Raw genomic sequence first — 19,693 nt, forward strand, 5'->3', positions numbered from 1 at the left:
TTTGGTTAAGGGGACATATAAAATAATATCTGAAACCCTCAAGGTATACAGCTTGATAAAAGAATAAGCGAAACTGAGGGTCTCAGCAAGCCAACCTATCTTACCCTGCTTGAGCAACACAGAATGAACTGCTTGCAACTCATGACTCATTTTGGAAGTGGAGGACAAGGTTACCTCAGAAGTGGAAGGGGAGTGAGAACGCACAGCAAAGCAAGAAGCTGCCTGCCATAGGAGGTCAACTAATAGAAAAAAATCACATTGCTTCATATTAGAAGTCCTACTAGAGGTAAAAAAAAAAAAAAGGAAGCTAATTTAAAAGGGTTTGGATTTTTAATTACAGTATGAAGAAAATGAGATAGACAATACTGAAAACAAATTACACTTCATCAATGATTAAAAAGAAATAGGATAATGCTTATTTCCCTGTATATAAAACTCACTTTGTTCCTTTAACAGTTACACAAAAGGTCTCTTTAAATTTATAGCCTATTCACTAGTTATACTTAGCAAAACTTTTAAATATTTTATATGATGTGAAGTGAAGTTGCTCAGTCGTGTCTGACTCTTTGCGATCCGGTGGATTGTAGCCTACCAGGCTCCTCCATCCATGGAATTTTCCAGGCAAGAGTACTGGAGTCGGTTGCCATTTCCTTCTTCAGGGGATCTTCCCAACCCGGGGATCGAACCCAGGTCTCCTGCGTTGCAGGCAGACTCTTTACTATCTGAGCCACCAGAGAAATCCATTTTTATATGATTCACAAAGTATAAATATCTCATGGGTAAAATGCATAAAAATGATCAATTTTAGGATTGATTCTACCAGTACTTATTTATTAATTACATGTTACTTACATATTAAGTATCATGCACCTGGTATCTTGGTTAAAGCAATAGAAATATAACTACAGTCTCACATAGCCAATGCTACAGTTGTGACCCAGATAGCTCATCTGTGACCTCCATGATTTTTGTTTCCGTATTTTTCTAGGTTAATTACATTAATCCTAATGCAATATCAGCACAATAAATCTGCTCTATTGGTGTTAATTATAATTAATATCTCTTTAACTACATCTGCATAGCAGTAATGATGGTGAGCCCAAATGAGGGTTTGAGTTATTTTATCTATGTTATTTGGGTGACAGTTTTAGAGAATGATGGTGGTAGTTTAGTCACTAAATTATGTCCTGACTCTTGTGACCCCATGTACTGTAGCCCTCCAGGCTCCTCTGTCCATGGGGTTCTCCAGGCAAGAATACTGGAGAAGGCTGCCATTTCCTTCTCCAGTATAGAGAATAGATAGAAATAGATATGTTCAAAGCTAAAAAGGGGATGTTCATTGATGTTACATTACGTTAGGTATAATGGGAAAAAGAACACCAAAGTCAATAATTCATAAAGACAGAAAAGAAAGAAAAAGTTTCTTCTTGCTTTGAAGCATGGACATAGTTCACAGATCTGAAATCTGAATGCAATGTCACGCACAATTACACCTGTAGCAAATGTGATGATGATACTGACCTGTTATAGACTTTAAAGTAGTCAGAGCACAAGCCATATAGGAAGGAGTACGGCAAGTTTATCTTAAAGTAAACAGACCTAATATGTGTGTGTATATATATATATATATATATATATATAAAACAATAAAAGTGATAGTAAGCTCTGAAGATTTTTTTAGGAAACTGACATATATATGGTACCGGAAGTAGATCCAAATACACAAAGAAGGAAGAACAGTAAAAAGCTTAGGCAGAAGAGATGGATATTACATTTCATTACTAAGTGGAGGGTCCATGTCTTTACTGGTATGTTAGAGAAGAAGCATCGAAAAGCTAAGCTCTTTTATTTAGCAAGATCTAAAATCAATTAAATGTGATTTAAAGTAGCCAGCCTCTTATTCTAACACTGCCAGCCAGTACAGAGTTTTGTGGTCAGTGATGCAGGGAGCTCTAAGACTGAAGGAATGCTAATCCTGGAGCAAGATATCAGGCCCAGGCTTCAGGGCCATTCACTCACTTTGCTTTCATTTTATAATCACATTTCCAAATAAATTTGACATTCCAGAAACATCTATTGCAATATCTAGTTATTTGTAAAAACCTCTGAAACATCCAAATTTCCTAGGGAACAGTTTTAGTGAAAGCTTTCCCATACTCCTTGAAAAATTGAAAATAAAATTACCATATGATTCATCAATTCCACTTTCAGGTATACATTTGGAAAATTGAAAGCAGGGTCTTGGAGAGATATTTGTGCATCCATGTTCTTAGCAGCATTATCCATAATAGCCAAGGGGTGAACACAATCCAAATATCCATCAGAGGATGAATGGAAAAGCAAACTGTGGACTATACATACAATGGGATATTAGCCTTAAAAAGGAAGAAAATCCCTTCATGTGCTATGGCATAGATGAACCTTGAGGATATTACAGTTAGTGAAATTTAAAAAGTCACACAAAATTCAAATATTGTATGATTTCACTTATACGAGGTACCTAGAGTAGGCAAATTCGTAGAGGCATAAAGCAACAGTGATTGCCCAGGACCAGGGGCAGCATGGATGGGGAATTGTTGCTTGCTGGGTAAACAGCTGCAGTTTTGCAGGATGAAAAGAGTGCTAGAGGTTGATTACACAATGTGAATGTACTTTAACACTACTGTGTGGTACATATGTTATGTCTATATTACTGTAATAAGTCTTCAGTGGGTGGTAGGACATAATTTCAAAATATAATTAATACTATAACTACAGAAATGATTAAGCTTTTATAGTTAATATAACTTAAAATTCTATACACTTGGAACAATTTTAAATCTTTAATGTTGCCTTAGGGGAAGATGTTCAAGAAAAGTATGACTAACAAAAACAATCAAGATTAGCATGTGTTATTAAAAATAAATTAATTTTAATAATGTGAAAAATATAGTAAAGTTGTGATAAAGCTATAACAAAAAGAATTTTAAATAAAAAGGAAAAATGTTTAACAGGATGGTTATTTTAAAATATACTGTCATGTTTAATATTTTATTAATTAATATTATTTTTATTAGTACTTCTCCAGGGGATCTTCCTGACCAACACTGAAGGATTGAACCTGGGTCCCCTGCATTGCAGGCAAATTCTTTATTGCCAGAACCATCAGGGAATCCCTTATTATTACTATTTGTACTATTAAGCACTATTAGTACTTAATGAATATTGTCAACTAAAAATTGTCACTTGCCATTGGCACTTGCCATCTACCTCTACAGGATTAAATCATATGCTGCTGCAGCTTCTTATTTTCAATACTCCTTGAAAGGAGTTCAGGGTGGAGAGTAGAAACGAGTTACTCTGTGCCTGAGGTGGGGGTAGGATGGTGGAGAACTAGCAAAGACAGGTCTTCAAATAGTTAGATGTTTTCAGGAACTGATTTTACAAGCCCAGTTCTTGTATCTCCCCATATCTAGAAAAGCACTAAAAGCCTTCATGGTGGTGACTATTGCTCCTGACTAGCAAAAGCTTCATGAGACCAGTAGAAACCTTTCGGAAAATTGCGTGCTTGATTGCATGCATTCTCTCTTCACCAAAATAACATCTGTGCCGACCTTTCCCCCTTGCCTCTTTGGAGCAGTCTCTCTCACAGTCTGCAGTGCTCATTTTGCCCCCAATAAAAGTAACTCGCACCTCTCACACTGTGCATATTTTTAAGTAGACAATTTTGATACTATGGTGGAGAAAAAACAAACATGATCAACTATGTGGAAATCAAAACCGTAAGGTGTGGTTAGGTTTAATTTCATATGATTCAGGTTTTTCAATGCTGCCATTTGATATTTTTTTTCTTCATGACACAATAATTTTTAACTGACTCATAAATATAGTAAAGATTCATTGAAAACCTGTAATGGCCAGATAATAAATATACACTTGATAGTATATAAACAGTGATGAATAAACAAACATGTCCATGACTGATAGACATTTATTGATTAAATAATACAAATGTACAAATGACAATAGTTATGAAGGGAAATAATTTAATACCATGAGAGAATATATATGCTTCAATTTGCTAGCAAGACAAAATGGGTGCGTGAGTGCCAGGCCATGGTACTGCACTATTAATCATAGTGCTACCAATTAAGAATTGTGTGACCTTGGGCAGGTTTACTTAATCTAATCTTTCAGAGTAGACTGATAGCCTAAAGTATTCAATAAAATTATGGAGATGTACTTAAGTCTCTTTTATCATTATTAACCAAAACATTGGTTAGGGAAAAGCTATTATCTACGCCAGTATTCTGGCCTGGAGAATTCCAGGGACTGCCTAGGCCATAGCGTTGCAAAGAGTCAGACAGGACTGAGAGACTTTCACTTTCACTTTCACCAATACATTAATATATTCTTAGCCAAATATCCAAAGAAATAGTGCAGGGCAAGCATTAAAATGTTCCTAATTAAGGTCTCCTTGTCTTGGCTTCCTAGTTCATTCACAAAGATGAGCCTACTTAATTTAAACTAATATAAAATATTTAAAGGATTTAAAGGATTACTCTTAACTGGGAAATTCATAAAGTGCGGTTGACCCTTGAACAATGTAGGAGTTAGGGGTGTCAACCTAGTGCAGTGGAAAAACTGGAAGAGCAATCTCTGCCTCAAAAATAAAGGAACTGATAAATGACTCGCTGAAGAGAAAGAAGCTGAGGCAGTTTGGAGATATTAGCCATTTAAACCCTAGTTTTTTTACTTTACATATTGTGATCTCTAATCAAACACAAACTGCATACAAGTCGATAACTGTAGTTCAGACCTGTGTTGTTCAGGGTCAACTGCAAGATAAAAAAACAACCAACCAACCAAAAAAAAAACTTTTGTATGTGGTTTAGAAAGTTGCTAGTAAGGATGAGGGAAACTATTACACACTATGGTTTTCAGAAGCAAGGTATAACCAAATCAGAACGTATAGAAAAACTGACAAGTGCCTCAAATGTAATCCCAAGTAAATAAATGTATGTAGAGATTTTAATTAAACATAAGTAAGCTCTGGATTTGTTTCATTTGCTTTCTGCTTTATTGACATTTCTTTGAAGTTGTATTATAGTCTGCCCAGCTTTTTCTCTTATGTATTTTTGCATACTGAATGTGCTCAAGTGAAGTAGTAATATCGAGCCTGCTTTACCAACACTACTGTTGAAAAGAAGACATGGTTTTCAAAATTATTTTAGACACTATTTACATTCATGTACAAATTTATTTCAGTACTGGTCTTAGGATCAATGTATTAGTAACTACTAGAGAAGAAAATTGTCCCAAAGGGTATGATTATAGATATATTAAGACTCTTACTACCACCCATATAGCATCCTTTCCTGCTCAAACATACCTGAAGTTCATTAACAAAAGCACTTGTTCAGATTTCTTTCTGTACTTACATTAAAATATAAGTAGCATTAGGAGAGGTGAATATTCATGACATAAATTCACAGAAAGGCATAAATAATGAACAGCCAGAAAGTTCTTTATAGTAGATTTCAACAGAACTAGCTTATCTTAAGGGCCCTTTTATCTGAAAGGGGAGAGAGTAACACAGGGAATAAAAAAGTTACAAAAACAGAAAGTGTTTGAAAAAAATCAAAGACTGATATCAGTAAATAAAAATGGTTTTGTCAGAAAAAAACATGAAACACTGAGAAACAGTAAAGACCATTTTAAAATTATACATTTTCAATATAAATGTATAAACTGTATATTGAAAATATAATATGGAAACAAAATAAATAGATTTAAACAGATAGCTAATTGAAACAAAGCATCTAATGACCATTAGACCAAGTTAAAAAATATGTACAGTCAGTTCTCAGTATTCATCATAGCTGAGCTCAACCAAGTCACTGAAAACACAGAGTTAGCAAGTATTGATTCGTAGGTCCTGGGGAAATACAGGGTTAGGTTCTCGAGAGGTTCTGGTCACAAAATTTGTGTGAACAAACCCATATTTAGCCTTGCTTTATCTGTGTTTCTTTTTAAAGTCACCTTTACAGATATTCCAATTCATTAACACTGAACTCAGGACCAACAGTGCTATAACACAGGCCTTAAAAGTCTAACACAAAGATTTTCTCCATGTGGCATATGGACAGTAGTGTTTGATAAAACTTGAAGCAGAGTAGTGCTTGATATAACTCATATTGTGAGAGTATCATCTTGGCTGTTGTGTGGGTACCAGGATACGTAAGGCAAAGTAGAGATGTGAAGAACTCACCAAGTTACAAAGCAAGCGGCAGTGATCAGAGCAGCGGTGGCAAGAAAGTAAATGTAAAGTGATCGTGTATATAGGATATCCTGAATGCATAGCAAATGGAATATGCTGATGAATTGGCCTTGGGGTTTAAGAGAAAGAGTGGAATTAGAAATATTCCTTGAGTAAATAGTGACATGGGGAGTCCCCAGTGGCTCAGTGGTAAAGTATCTACCTGCAATCAAGGAAATGCGGGGTCAATCCCTGGGTGAGAAAGATCCCCTAGAGAAGGAAATGGCAATCACTCCAGTTTTCTTGTCTAGGAAATCCCAGGGACAGAGGAGACCATGTGGTTGCAAAAGAGTTGAACATGACTCGGTGACTAAACAACAACAGCAAAATAGTGACATGCTGAAACATTAAATATTGAAATAAGGAAGACTGAAGATGATTGGGTTAGTGTGAGACTAAACAGTCAAAGATGGTGTTAGTGTTGGTCACAGATAAGAGATCTACTAGACATTCAAATATGCTCGGTGTATAAATAAAGGAGGAAAAAACATAAGGAAATAAAGCCAAATGAAGAAAGGACAGGGAACTGGAGATAATAAATAAAATAAACTACCAATCAAGCTATTATATGACATGACCTTACTTCAGTTCCAAAGCATAGTAACAACTTATTCATCCACTTAATCAACAAGTGTTTATTAAATGACTACCCTGTGTCAAGCATGGTTCTAAGGGCCTGAGGTATAAATAGCCCCTGTTTGTCCTTACATTATCCTATTTTTGATGAATGCCACTCTTACTATATCGATATATCAAAACAAACAAAAAAAAGAAGCAGAAAACCAAAAAAACTGCAAACCAGCTAAACCAGCAATTTCTGCATCTCAGTTTTTAGATGCATCAAGTGAATGTATTTGCTAACATCACTTTTGTAATAGAATTTTATAAAACACTGAAGTATTGTTGGAAGACAGTTCTTCTCAATGTTTTCAATAGCACAAAATACATGTAATGTGGTCATTAGATAATTTTTCAGTGAACTAGTTGTTTGGGTCTAAAAAGTGGGTGAATCCTAAACAATTTTAGTACTCTTTACAATAAAGTGATGTCTTTAATCCAATAAAATTAGAATAATGTCTTCAATCCAATAAAATTTTAAAATTTAAATGTGAATCAAATAATCTCAGAACCAAGGCTTCCAAAAATGCAAAGTGGGCAGGGGCATAAACAACTTGATCATAGGAGAAAAGAGAATTTTTTCATGATTAAAAAGAAATATGCTAAAAATTAAAGGTACAAGCAAAGGGGTAGAGAACAACCAAAAAATATGTTACAGAGATTACAGGTGAGGGAAAGACATTCTCTGGGCTTTTGAGTAACCCCTGTATTCCCCTGGGGTTCCTGCTTTGGAGACTGAGACACCTCACATCACCAATTCAGTGGCAACTATATCTTGACAGTTAGTGGGGTTCTCGGCAGACTTCTGATCACTCGGACAGTAAGTAGTACCTCCGATCAGTAAAGAAATAATCTCCGATAATGGCATCTTGATCTCTTCCTGGACCTACTGCCAACATCTCATCATTCCTACCTACTCTGCTTTGGGCTCTCAATTTCTAGCCTGATTCTATAATTTAAGCATACTCAGGAGTTCCAAACAAATTCTCATGTCTCTTGGCTTCTCATCCCTTACTCAGTTCTCCCTATCGCACCAGGATGACTCATTAGCTAGCACAGTAGTTTTGGATGCAGATTTTGCTCCAGGATTCTGACCGGTCTTTGGTTTATTCTGCCCTCATCTAATAATGCAATTTTGGTGCTGATCTCTTCCCCAGTAAATAGTTTTGATGAAGTCAAAATCTCCTAAGAATATTTAAATCCCTGTTTTTGATATAAACAGTTTTCTACATAATAATAAAAAAGGTGAAAAATGGATTTTCCCCCTAAAGACAACAAAAAAAGATGAGCTACCCTTAGCATCCTAGTTTAGAGGATAAATAAAAGTGTTTTGTTTTTTTTTTTAATGTATTCTTCAAGCATTCATCATTTTTCAAAAGAAACTATTGTCAGTACTTCAAACATTTTAATTCAAAAGGCACAGATAATGTAAGCTCACGTTAATCTTGAAAATGTCTGCAATGAGAGGAACAAAGGAAAAAAAAGCTCTCTCGTTCTTCATGTTGCATTTTATAGGCAAGCTTTTGCTTCTTCACTGATTCTATAGTTCTTGCTTCCTTAAATGCACTGTCATTTATGGAAGATGTGCCCCACAAAGGCTGCCTGAAGGACTTTACCTCAAAGGCCTGAAAGATCAGGCCGACGTAGCAGTCTTCTGACACTGCTATTTTCCACACACATTCTTTCATTGGCTTGTAGTCATCAGGATAATTAGGAGACTGAATCTGTCCTTCATTTTTATGTATCTCACCTCCACAGATAGCTGAGGAAAGTAAAAATAAATAAATAAACCTAGACATGCCATTTCATTTCCATTTTATTCTAAGATAGCATTTTAGTTCAGCTCCTGTAGCTGAACATAAAAAGACCAGGTTATAAAAATCAAGGTTGGCTGATTGCCAATACTTTTATCAATCAAGTATTTCATTGATTAAAAAAAACAAAACAAAACAAAACTAGCCACTTAGCTATAAATATTAGATGACAGTCAGTAAAGGAATATAAGACTTTTTAACCACTGTTAATTCACACCTTTACAAAAACAAGCCTCTTTGTTAGACTTTAAAAACCTTTTGAGATTTTAAAATTTATTCCATGTGAGTTTGCTCTGTGATTCCCTGAACGGCTTATTTTGGTTTTTTGACCTCAGTCAGTGGAAGAGCTCATCAGGAGAGAAGCTCCACAAAGCTCCCTGGGCCCCTGGTGTGAGCAGGCCTCACACACAACATCTGTGGCTCCACCCAAGCCAAATTCTTCATGACCACACAGCTAATCTCCGAAACAAACACTCCTCTTCTCTTAAAAGTCTAAGAGAAGCAGAAACGTCTGTCCTGTAAACTGCCTAAATTTCTGTGCTGTCAGAGGCAGGAGCAAAAAGGGTCATCTCCACCCATGATCTGACAAGAAGGGAACTGTTTTTAAAGCCAAGAAGCCCAATGCCAGTTTGCTCTTTTAGAGACATGTAGAACAAAGCATCTGGTAAATCCTTCTTGAATGCTGACTCTCTCATGTAGACAAAGCAATCTCCAGAACTATGCACAATTATTTTCCATGCAGTATCCTTTAACAAGACATTTCTGCAGTACAGGCATAACATACACACAAACTCAGTACAAAGAGAAGTAGTAATTTCTTCATAATATTTTAATATTATTATGAAAAAACAATCAAAGTTTAAGAATCTTGTGTCATTTGATGTTATTGTTGTTTCCCACACATCTCTAATGAGTTATTTTTTTCCCCACACATCCCTGATGAGAACATTTATATATTACTTCATTACTGGTACCAGAAAACAGGTTATTTCTGCAATTAAACTTGCTGAATAGTTTTATTAAAATCATCCATGGACATCATAATGCAGTTTAGAAAATTTCGTAATTAAAATACAATTACAATACTATTCAAATGAAATTGAAAGCACATTTCTGTTAAGAGGTCTAAGGAAAAGCCATCTCTAAACTCAAAGTGACTTGCCTTCATAGACTGCTGCAAAGCCCTTTCCCACCCAATTGCTGCTGCTGCGAAACTCAATCCACATTCTGCTTTCTGTAGAGGTAAGAACTTCAGGCAATTTGTCCCCGCAGAATCTACCTAAAATAAATAAAATAATAAAGAGAGACTTGTAAATATGACTTTATATTCTAACTGGTTTTCATACTAGCTACAAATTACATACATAAAACCAGATTTGGTTCCTATCACCATGCCTAGTAACTAGAGCCATAGCTATGAATCCTTCAGTTCAGTCACTCAGTCGTGTCCGACTCTTTGTGACCCCGTGAATCGCAGCACGTCAGGCCTCCCTGTCCATCACCAACTCCCTGAGTCCACCCAAGCCCATGTCCATCAAGTCGGTGATGCCATCCAACCATCTCATCCTCTGTCATCCCCTTCTCCTCCTGACCTCAATCTTTCCCAGCATCAGAGTCTTTTCAAATGAGTCAGCTCTTCGCATAAGGTGCCCAAAGTGTTGGAGTTTCAGCTTCAGCATCAGTCCATCCAGTGAACATCCAGGACTGATCTCCTTTAGGATGGACTGGTTGGATCTCCTTGAAGTCCAAGGGACTCTCAAGAGTCTTCTCCAACTCCACAGTTCAAAAGCATCGATTCTTCTGTGCTCAGCTTTCTTTATAGTCCAACTCTCACATCCATACATGACCACTGGAAAAACCATAGCCTTGACTAGACGGACCTTTGTTGGCAAAGTAATGTCTCTGCTTTTTAATATGCTGTCTAGGTTGGTCATAACTTTCCTTCCAAGGAGTAAGCGTCTTTTAATTTCATGGCCGCAGTCACCATCTGCAGTGATTTTGGAGTCCAGAAAAATAAAGTCAGCCACTGTTTCCACTGTTTCTCCATCTATCTGCCATGAAGTGATGGGACCAGATGCCATGATCTTAGTTTTTGGATACTTACTTCATAAAGGTGTATAAGTAAAACTATTTCTTCTTATTTATTTATAAAATATTGGGATATATCGCTCTTAAATTAAATGACTGATACCACTACCACTATCTGTAGAATTAGGAAACAGCTAGCTCAAAACATCTATCTGTAAAAGGACACATAATACATCAAGGTAGGGAATATTATTCCACAGAGAAGAGAAAAGATCTCAAGTGATCCTGAAAAACTACTTTAATTGTCAGTCTGATCATTTGTTGGGAAGTGACAGCTCAAGTGTAGTTCTTTGTTTAGCCAACTTCAGTGGCAATTTGTCATGGAAACTTACAGGCTGCCTAAGGATCTTATGTTACTACACACATTCCATCTTATCTATAAAGCTATATAGCACATAGGGCAGTAGGCAGAATGGCAAACAGTATTAGGAGACTTGAGCATGAGTTCTGATATTTTTCTGATCGTGTACCCAAAGGCAGGTATCATACTGAGTGAATATAATAATAGCTGTCATTCCTTCTTCCCTCCCTCAACCCTCCACAAATATATTCATCGAATACTGTATATTTGCTATTGTGCTCAAAGGTTTCATATTCATGGTAAAAAGTTAAATATGATAATACACATGAAATAATTCTACAAATAATAATATATTGTCATTCATTTTTGTGTATCCTTGCTAATGACTTCCTACATAGTTCTAGTATATGAAAAAAGTCAAAACACATTTATACTAACAGCTAGCAGGCAAAAACAAATGTCTTCCTAAATGGTATTAGGGGCATGTATTAAAAATTTAGGGCCATGTAAAAGAGAGTAATGTCTCTGTAATGTGTAGGAAAGGGAGGGGGAGAAGGATAAATTAGGAGTATGAGATTAAGAGATGTGGGTGCATGCTAAATTGCTTCAGTTGTGTCCGACTCTTTGTGACCCTATGGACTGTAGCCTGCCAGGCTCCTCTGACCATGGAAATTCTCCAGGTGAGAATACTGGAGTGGGTTGCCATGCCCTCCTCCAGGGTATCTTTCCCATCCAGGGATTGAACCCGTGTCTCCTGTAACTTCTGCAGTGCAGGCAGATTCTTTACCACTGACTGAGCCACTGGGGAAGCCCATGAGGTTCACAGATACACACTATTATAATATAAAATAGATAAACAACAATGATTTACTGTGTAGTACAGGGAATTATATTCAATCCTTTGCAATAACCCATAATGGAGCATAATCTGTAAAAAGAATATATGTGAGTGTGTAGATAGATAGAGAGATATGGGCTTCACAGGTGGCATCAGTGGTAAAGAATCTGCCTACTGATGCAGGAGATGTAAGAGATGCATGTTCGAACCCTTGGTTGGGAAGATCCCCTGGAGTAGGAAATGGCAACCTGCTCCGGAAAATTCCATGGAGAGAGGAGCCTGACAAGCTACAGTCCATGGGGGCTCAAAGAGTTGGACACATCTGAATGACTGAGCATTCATATGTGTATATATATGGGCTTCCCTGGTGGCTCAGTGGCAAAGAGTCTGCCTCCAATACAGGAACTGCAGGAGATGTGGGCTCAATCCCTGGGTAGGGAAGATCTGCTGGAGGAGGAAATGGCAACCCACTCCAGTATTCTCGCCTGGAGAAACCAATGGACAGAGGAGTCTGGTGGGCTACCGTCCATGGGGTCACAAAGAGTCAGACACGACTGAAGCGACTTAGATATATGAATCACTTTGCTATACACCTGAAACTAATACAGTACTGTAAATCGACTGTACTTCAATTTTATTTCAATTCTGAATAAAAGGAAACTGCAAGACAGCAACCTGACTAAAAGAGAAAAAGCTGTAATTGATATGAATTCAGGGTGTCTGTGAAAATGCAGCCTGTTTCAGAAGGTATGGAGTGCAACCTGCATTTCTACGTTTCTAACACCCAAGTGACTCTGGTGCTGCCAGTGTACAGTATGTAATGCTGATGGTGCCGTAAAAAAAGTGTTCTCAGTATTTCAGCTTTAGATTTGATTTTTCAATATGAATTTAATGAAATGTTTTATTAGGAACACACATACATATCAATATATTATAAACAGCTTCATCTAGGCTAAGAAACTGGGGTTTCCCAGGTGGCCCAGTGGTAAAGAATCCAGTGTTGCCCATGCAGGTGACACGAGTTCAGCCCCTGGACTGGATCTCCTGCAGAAGGACACAACTGAAGTGACTTAGCAGCAGCAGAAGGAAATGGCAACCCACCCCAGTACTCTTGCCCTGGAAATCCCATGGACAGAGGAGCCTGGCAGTGGGATCACAGAGTCAGAGAGGACTTTGCAACTAAGAACGGCAACAACTGCCAGGCTAAGAAACTAAATGTTCAAGACCATGTTTTCCTCAACCTGACATCGAATTAGTTCAAATCTTTGTTTCCTTATTTTTAAGCATTTCTACAGATCTCTTGGATTTACTAAGGCTGCTGTCACTTTTAATACAAATGTGCCCACTCAGCAGGTTTTACATGTTAAGAAGAAAAGATCTGTAGGCACTTGAAAACAAATGAGCAAAGCAACTTCTAAAAATAGAAGAGAAAGTTACAATTTCAAAAAAAAAAATCAATAGAGTAGATACTCACATGCTCACAGCAGCTCTCACCTTTAACTGAAACAGAGGGAATAGAAAGTGCCTCATGTAAGTTAACGTGTGGTCTGTGGTTAAAGGTTGGTAGGATACTTTGATGTGCACCAAATTTGAGCTACAATTTATGACACAAACTACATACACACCTTCTAAGCCACAAAAACCTGAGAGGCAAAACTGTGATGTCTACAGTAAGAACCAATATTTTTGGTGCAGGAAGCCAGCAGCTGAATGTGTACCTAACACCTTATGCTCTACTGCCTTAGCAAAGAAAGAAAAACAAAACATATACACACAAACACACAATTTATCTGGTTTACCCATTAAAACTCTGATTTTAAAATTAAAAATATAGAATATGTGATGAGCATTCACTATGCTGCTGCTGCTACTGCTAAGTCACCTCAGTCGTGTCCGACTCTGTGTGACCCCATAGACGGCAACCAACCAGGCTCCGCCGTCCCTGGGATTTTCCAGGCAAGAGTACTGGAGTGGGGTGCCATTGCCTATTCACTATAAGCTATTCTAAATCATCATGTTCAGATCCAAGCACCATCTCATAATTGAAGCTGGTTTAAATTAATCTGTTGTCTATCTGTAAGTATTTTTGCTATGATTGAAAAAAATATAATAAAAATTAAAATATTGGTCTCATGTACCTTAAACCTTGAGATGACCCTTGAAAGAATTGTCTCTGGATAAGACAGACTATATATATATAGACACGTAAAAAGCAAAAAAAATCAAAAAACTCTTACCAAGGAGAGGTGACTTCCTCCAGTACCCATCTCTTACTTCAATATAATCATACCAGCACAAGCTACTTTTGTATAGGTCCATTGTAGTAAAATTTAAAACAATCTGCAAAATGGAAAAAAGAATATACGTATTAAAAATGATTATAATTTCATATGGCTAGGGACCCAGATCTACTGTGAAAACAGACTAATAGCAAATTCTTTTCTTCTTCCTATATTAGCATCCAATAGTTTTTCTTAAAAAAACCTAAAAAAAAAATCCATTTTCCCAATTTAATGTCTAACAATTTAGAAGCACAATTCCAATAAATAAACTAAACATTTCATCAATTAAACCAAAGTTGCTGTAAAGTTAATTGAACAATTGTGAAATGAGAAATCTTTATTCAAACATTTTATTTTGAATTTTCTTATATAAACATGACTAAACTATGAAAAGTTCTGATTTTGTTATGACTGTGTTTTAATAATTTATTTCAGACATCTATAATTATGTTAAAATAACCACCATGTGCCATATTCCAGGAATATAATATTATTGTGTACTTGAAATGTTTTAAATACAGCTTTAGAATTAAAATTTCTCCATATAACTATAACCAAAGACAGATGTCACTATGCTTCTTTAAATTCAAGAATATATATTCAAAGACCCTTTAAGTTAGAAGAACTTGTACGTGACATTTTATTCTGTACTTTGCTTTGAAATGCTACTTTTCAAGATAATTCAAGGATAACTCAAGGAAAGATAGTTTTCTTACTGCTTTATAAAAAGATTTTACTTTTCAGATAATTAACATTTTTTCAGTTGATTACACCAAAAAGTAGAGGAAAACTAGCATAAGAAATGCATATATCTGATGAGGTAAAATTCACTTGAACAATACTTTTTACATTGAAAAACTCATTCCAACTCTATTCTGCTAATAATATCTAAGATGCTTAGGGTGTATAGTGAATGTATTTTTTACTCTAGAAATCAAAATGGATTTAGCTAAAAGTAAAAATTTACAAATGTTTGAAATACTTCTAATATAAAAATACAGTTTGTAACTGCATAAGCAGAATGTTTTCATGACAATATAAAATCTGAATATAAGAAGACTTTTAAGCAAATGAAAAAATAATGAGTGTTAAGTTCATATTTGCTAGAAGTGTTACCATTTTTGTGTTAGAAAGCAAATACTTCTTTCTTGAGCACACTATTTAACAGAAAGGTAAGTATGAACTGTTTCAAGCAATCCTCAACTACTTTACTTCTTCCTATAATGAAGATGGAAACTCTGAGAGACTATTTTCTTGGCCTCCAAAATCACTACAGATGGTGACTGCAGCTGTGAAATTAAAAGACACTTGCTCCTTGGAAGAAAAGATATGACAAACCTAGACAGCACATTTAAAAGCAAAGACATTACTTCCAACAAAGGTCCATCTAGTCAAAGCTATGGTTTTTCCAGTAGTCATGTATGAATGTGATAGTTGGACCATAAGGAAAGCTGAGAGCCAGAGAATTGATGCTTTTGAACTATGGTGTTGGCGAAGACTCTTGGGAGTCCCTTAGACTGCAAGGAGATCAAACCAGTCAATCCAAGAGGAAATTGGTCCTGAATATTCATTGGAAGGACTTGCTCATTAAAAAAGACCCTGATCCTGGGATTTGATTAAGGTCATACTTCAGTGGTGTAGTGGTTTCCCATACTTTCTTCAATTTAAGTCTGAATTTTGCAATAAAGAGTTCATGATCTGAGCCACAGTCAGCTCCTGGTCTTGTGATTAAATTGAAGAAAGTAGGGAAAACCTTACTACTTACATGAGGAGGCCTTATAAATAACTGAGAAAAGAGAAGCTAAAGGCAAAGGAGAAAAGGAAAGATATATCCATTTGAATGCAGAATTCCAAAGAAGAGCAAGGAGAGATAAGAAAGCCTTCCTCTCTGATCAATCGAAAGAAATAGAGGAAAACAATGGAATGGGAAAGACTACAGATCTCTTCAAGAAAATTAGAGATACCAAGGGAATGTTTCGTTAAAAGATGGGCACAATAAAGGACAGAAGCAGTTTGGACCTAACAGAAGCAGAAGATATTAAGAAGAGGTGTCAAGAATACACAGAAGAACTGTACAAAAAAGATCTTCATGACCCAGATAATAATAATGGTGTGATCACTTACCTAGAGCCAGACATCCTAGAATGTGAAGTCAAGTGGGCCTCATGAAACATCACTATGAACAAAGCTAGTGGAGGTGATGGAATTCCAGTTGAGCTATTTCAAATCCTAAAAGATGATGCTGTGAAAGTGCTGCACTCAATATGCTAGTAAATTTGGAAAACTCAGCAATGGCCACAGGACTGGAAAAGGTCAGTTTTCATTCCAATTTCAAAGAAAGCCAATGCCGAAAATGTTCAAACTACTGCACAATTTCACCTATCTCACATGTTAGCAAAGTAATGCTCAAAATTCTCCAAGCCAGGCTTCAACAGTATGTGAACCATGAACTTCCAGATGTTCAAGATGGATTTAGAAAAGGCAGAGGAACCAGAAATCAAATTGCCAACATCTGTTAGATCATCGAAAAAGCAAGAGAGTTCCAGAAGAAACATCTACTTCTGCTTTATTTTTTTACGCCAAAGCCTTTGACTGTGTGGATCACAATAAACTGTGGAAAATTCTTAAAGTGATGGGAATGCCAGACCACCTTACCTACCTCCTGAGAAATCTGTATTCAGGTTAAAGAGCAACAATTAAAACTGGACATCAAACAACAGACTGGTTCCAAATTGTGAAAGAAGTACATCAAGGCTGTTTATTTTCACCCTGCGTATTTAACTTCTATGCAGAGTACATCATGTGAAATGCTGGGCTGGATGAAGCACAAGCTGGAATCAAGATTGCCGGGAGAAATATCAATAACCTCAGATATGCAGATGACACCACCCTTATGGTAGAAAATGAAGAAGCACTAAAGAGCCTCGTGATGAAAGTGAAAGATGAGAGAGAAAAAGTAGGCTGAAACCTCAACATTCAGAACACTAAGATCATGCCATCTGGTTCCATCACTTCATGGCAAATAGATAGGGAAACAATGGAAACAGCGACAGACATTATTTTGGAGGGCTCCAAAATCACTGCAGATGGTGCCTGCAGCCATGAAGTGAAAAGATACTTTGTCCTTGGAAGAAAAGCTGTGACTAACCTAAACAGCATATTAAAAAGCAGAGACATTATTTTGCCGACGAAGGTCCATCTAGTCAAAGCTATGGTTTTTCACGTACTTATGTATGGATGTGAGAGTTGGATTATAAAGAGAGCTGAGTGCCGAAGAATTGATGCTTTTGAACTGTGGTGTTGGAGAAGACTCTTGGTAGGCCCTTGGACTGCAAGGAGATCATACCAGTCAATCCTAAAGGAAATCAGTCCTGAATATTCATTGGAAAGACTGATGCTGAAGCTGAAACTCCAATATTTTGGCCACCTGATGCGAAGAACTGACTCTTTGGAAAAGACCCTGAAGCTGGGAAAGACTGAAGGCAGGAGGGGGAGGTGACGATAGTGGATGAGAAGGTTGGATGGCATCACCGACTCGATGGACATGAGTTTGAGCCAGCTCTGGGAGTTGGTGATAGGCAGGGAGGCCTGGCGTTCTGTAGTCCATGGGGTCACAAAGAGTTGGACACGACTGAGCAACTGAACTGAATTGAGAATGAAGAAACAACATAAACATAAATATTTTTTAGGGTATTTTATATCTTTGGAGAAGGAAACGGCAACCCACTACAGTATTGCTGCCTGGAGAATTCCAAGGACAGAGGAGCCTGGCAGGCTATAGTCCATGGGGTTGCAAGATTCGCACATGACTTAGCAACTAAAGAGAGAGATTTTACATCTTAGCACCCCAATGATTATTGATGAAATTGTATGTTGTAGTTGGTTTTAATTACCAATATAAATAATCATTTCACAGTGGTAGGAAATAAGAATTTGTCTGACTATAATGAAAATCAATTGCACCTTACAGTGGTATTAACATTTTACCATTAAATTCAACATTTAACAGGTTTTTTTTAACATGTACTTTCCTGATTGCAAGTGGCGAAATCTATCAAGGATGTGAAAATAGAGACATGATGCTGTTCAAATGTAATAGAGTAGGTATGGCATAATTTGGCTTGTTTTAATAAAACTTTTCATTTATTTATTTCTATTTTAGTTATAGTTTTTCGTTTTCCTTTGTTTTTTTCATCTGATGTTATCATTCTAAATATTCTGAAAGAATATTTACAAGAATTTCCTAAATATCAAAGGACAAAAGACTTTTTCATTTGCTTTTTCAATAATCCTCAATACCTGATTACTAAAATGCATATTTTCTAAACTACTTTCCTGAAATACGTTTGTAATATGTTTGCTCTTCCAACTCTGAATACTAATTCAACATTAGGTTATTCTTAGGATTTAACTGGAAAATAATTTATGGTTTTCCTCCTTAACTTTGTATTTAAGTTTGCTACAAATGTGGAATGATACCACTTTCTGATACAAAGTTTCATTCTCCGCTTGTATTCTCCCTATAACAAGGCGGAGAAGGCAATGGCAACCCACTCCAGTACTCTTGCCTGGAAAATTCCATGGAAGGAGCAGCCTGGTAGGCTGCAGTCCATGCGGTCGCAAAGAGTTGGACATGACTGAGTGACGTCACTTTCATTTTTCATTTTCATGCATTGGAGAAGGAAATGGCAACCCACTCCAGTACTCTTGCATGGAAAATCCCATGGACAGAGGAGCCTGGTGGGCTGCCGTCTATGGGGTCGCACAGAGTTGGACACGACTGAAGCGACTTAGCAGCAGCAGCAGCAGCTATAACAAGGAGCAAGTTTCAACTATAATGAATGAGAACTTATTCATTATAGCAGAGATGGCAAACTAGAGTACAGATACAAATGGTAGACCTCAAGGTTCATTTGTGGCTTCCCTCTGGGATATAAAGGAGAGTTTTATAATGGCATGCAAAGAGTTTCAATTTCCTCCTTGGTGAGGAAAAAATCAGCTAAATTGGAGAGATGTGTATGATCAGAATTTACTCAAAATTGAAACAATGTGGTTGGGTTGCTTATGATAATTTTTGAAGCCTGCAACACACACACACACACACACACACACACACACACACACACACACACAGTTGGAAGGGGGGCTAACTCTAAACAGAACAGTTTCCTATCTTGTTTTTAATCTTCTATTTTAAACTCCAAGTACTGTGAAGGAACAAGGCTGGCCTACTTAAATGTAAAACACAGAGTCCTTTACAAGCAGAAAATGTAATAATGACAAGTTTTCTAAAATCAAATCTTAGGGTTCTGATGCAGAAGTAAAACACTGGCCTTTGACCATGGTTACTAGCAGAAGCCAACTTGAATTACAAATCAAAAACACTTGAAAAATATTTGAGTGTTTTATATTATGCTATTTTATATACATATGTTGCATCTTTTTTCAAACAAT

The 19,693-nt window shown here is 36.7% G+C and overlaps 1 protein-coding gene across 1 annotated transcript in view; it reads right to left on the reverse strand.

Annotated features, from left to right (window-relative positions):
* TLL1 (tolloid like 1) overlaps window positions 1–19,693 on the reverse strand; it is a 284,424-nt gene that overhangs the window by 50,823 nt on the left and 213,908 nt on the right. Inside the window, exons 10-12 of the mRNA XM_081545909.1 lie at window positions 14,195–14,297; window positions 9,893–10,009; window positions 8,533–8,678 (exon numbers count right to left, since the gene is read on the reverse strand). Coding sequence (XP_081402035.1) covers window positions 8,533–8,678; window positions 9,893–10,009; window positions 14,195–14,297 — 366 coding nt within the window. The remainder of the gene's footprint in view (window positions 1–8,532; window positions 8,679–9,892; window positions 10,010–14,194; window positions 14,298–19,693) is intronic.

The sequence above is a fragment of the Giraffa tippelskirchi genome, chromosome 11 (assembly GCF_054371585.1).
Source record: "Giraffa tippelskirchi isolate mGirTip1 chromosome 11, T2T-mGirTip1v1.2.pri, whole genome shotgun sequence".
In the NCBI taxonomy this organism is placed as follows: domain Eukaryota; kingdom Metazoa; phylum Chordata; class Mammalia; order Artiodactyla; family Giraffidae; genus Giraffa; species Giraffa tippelskirchi.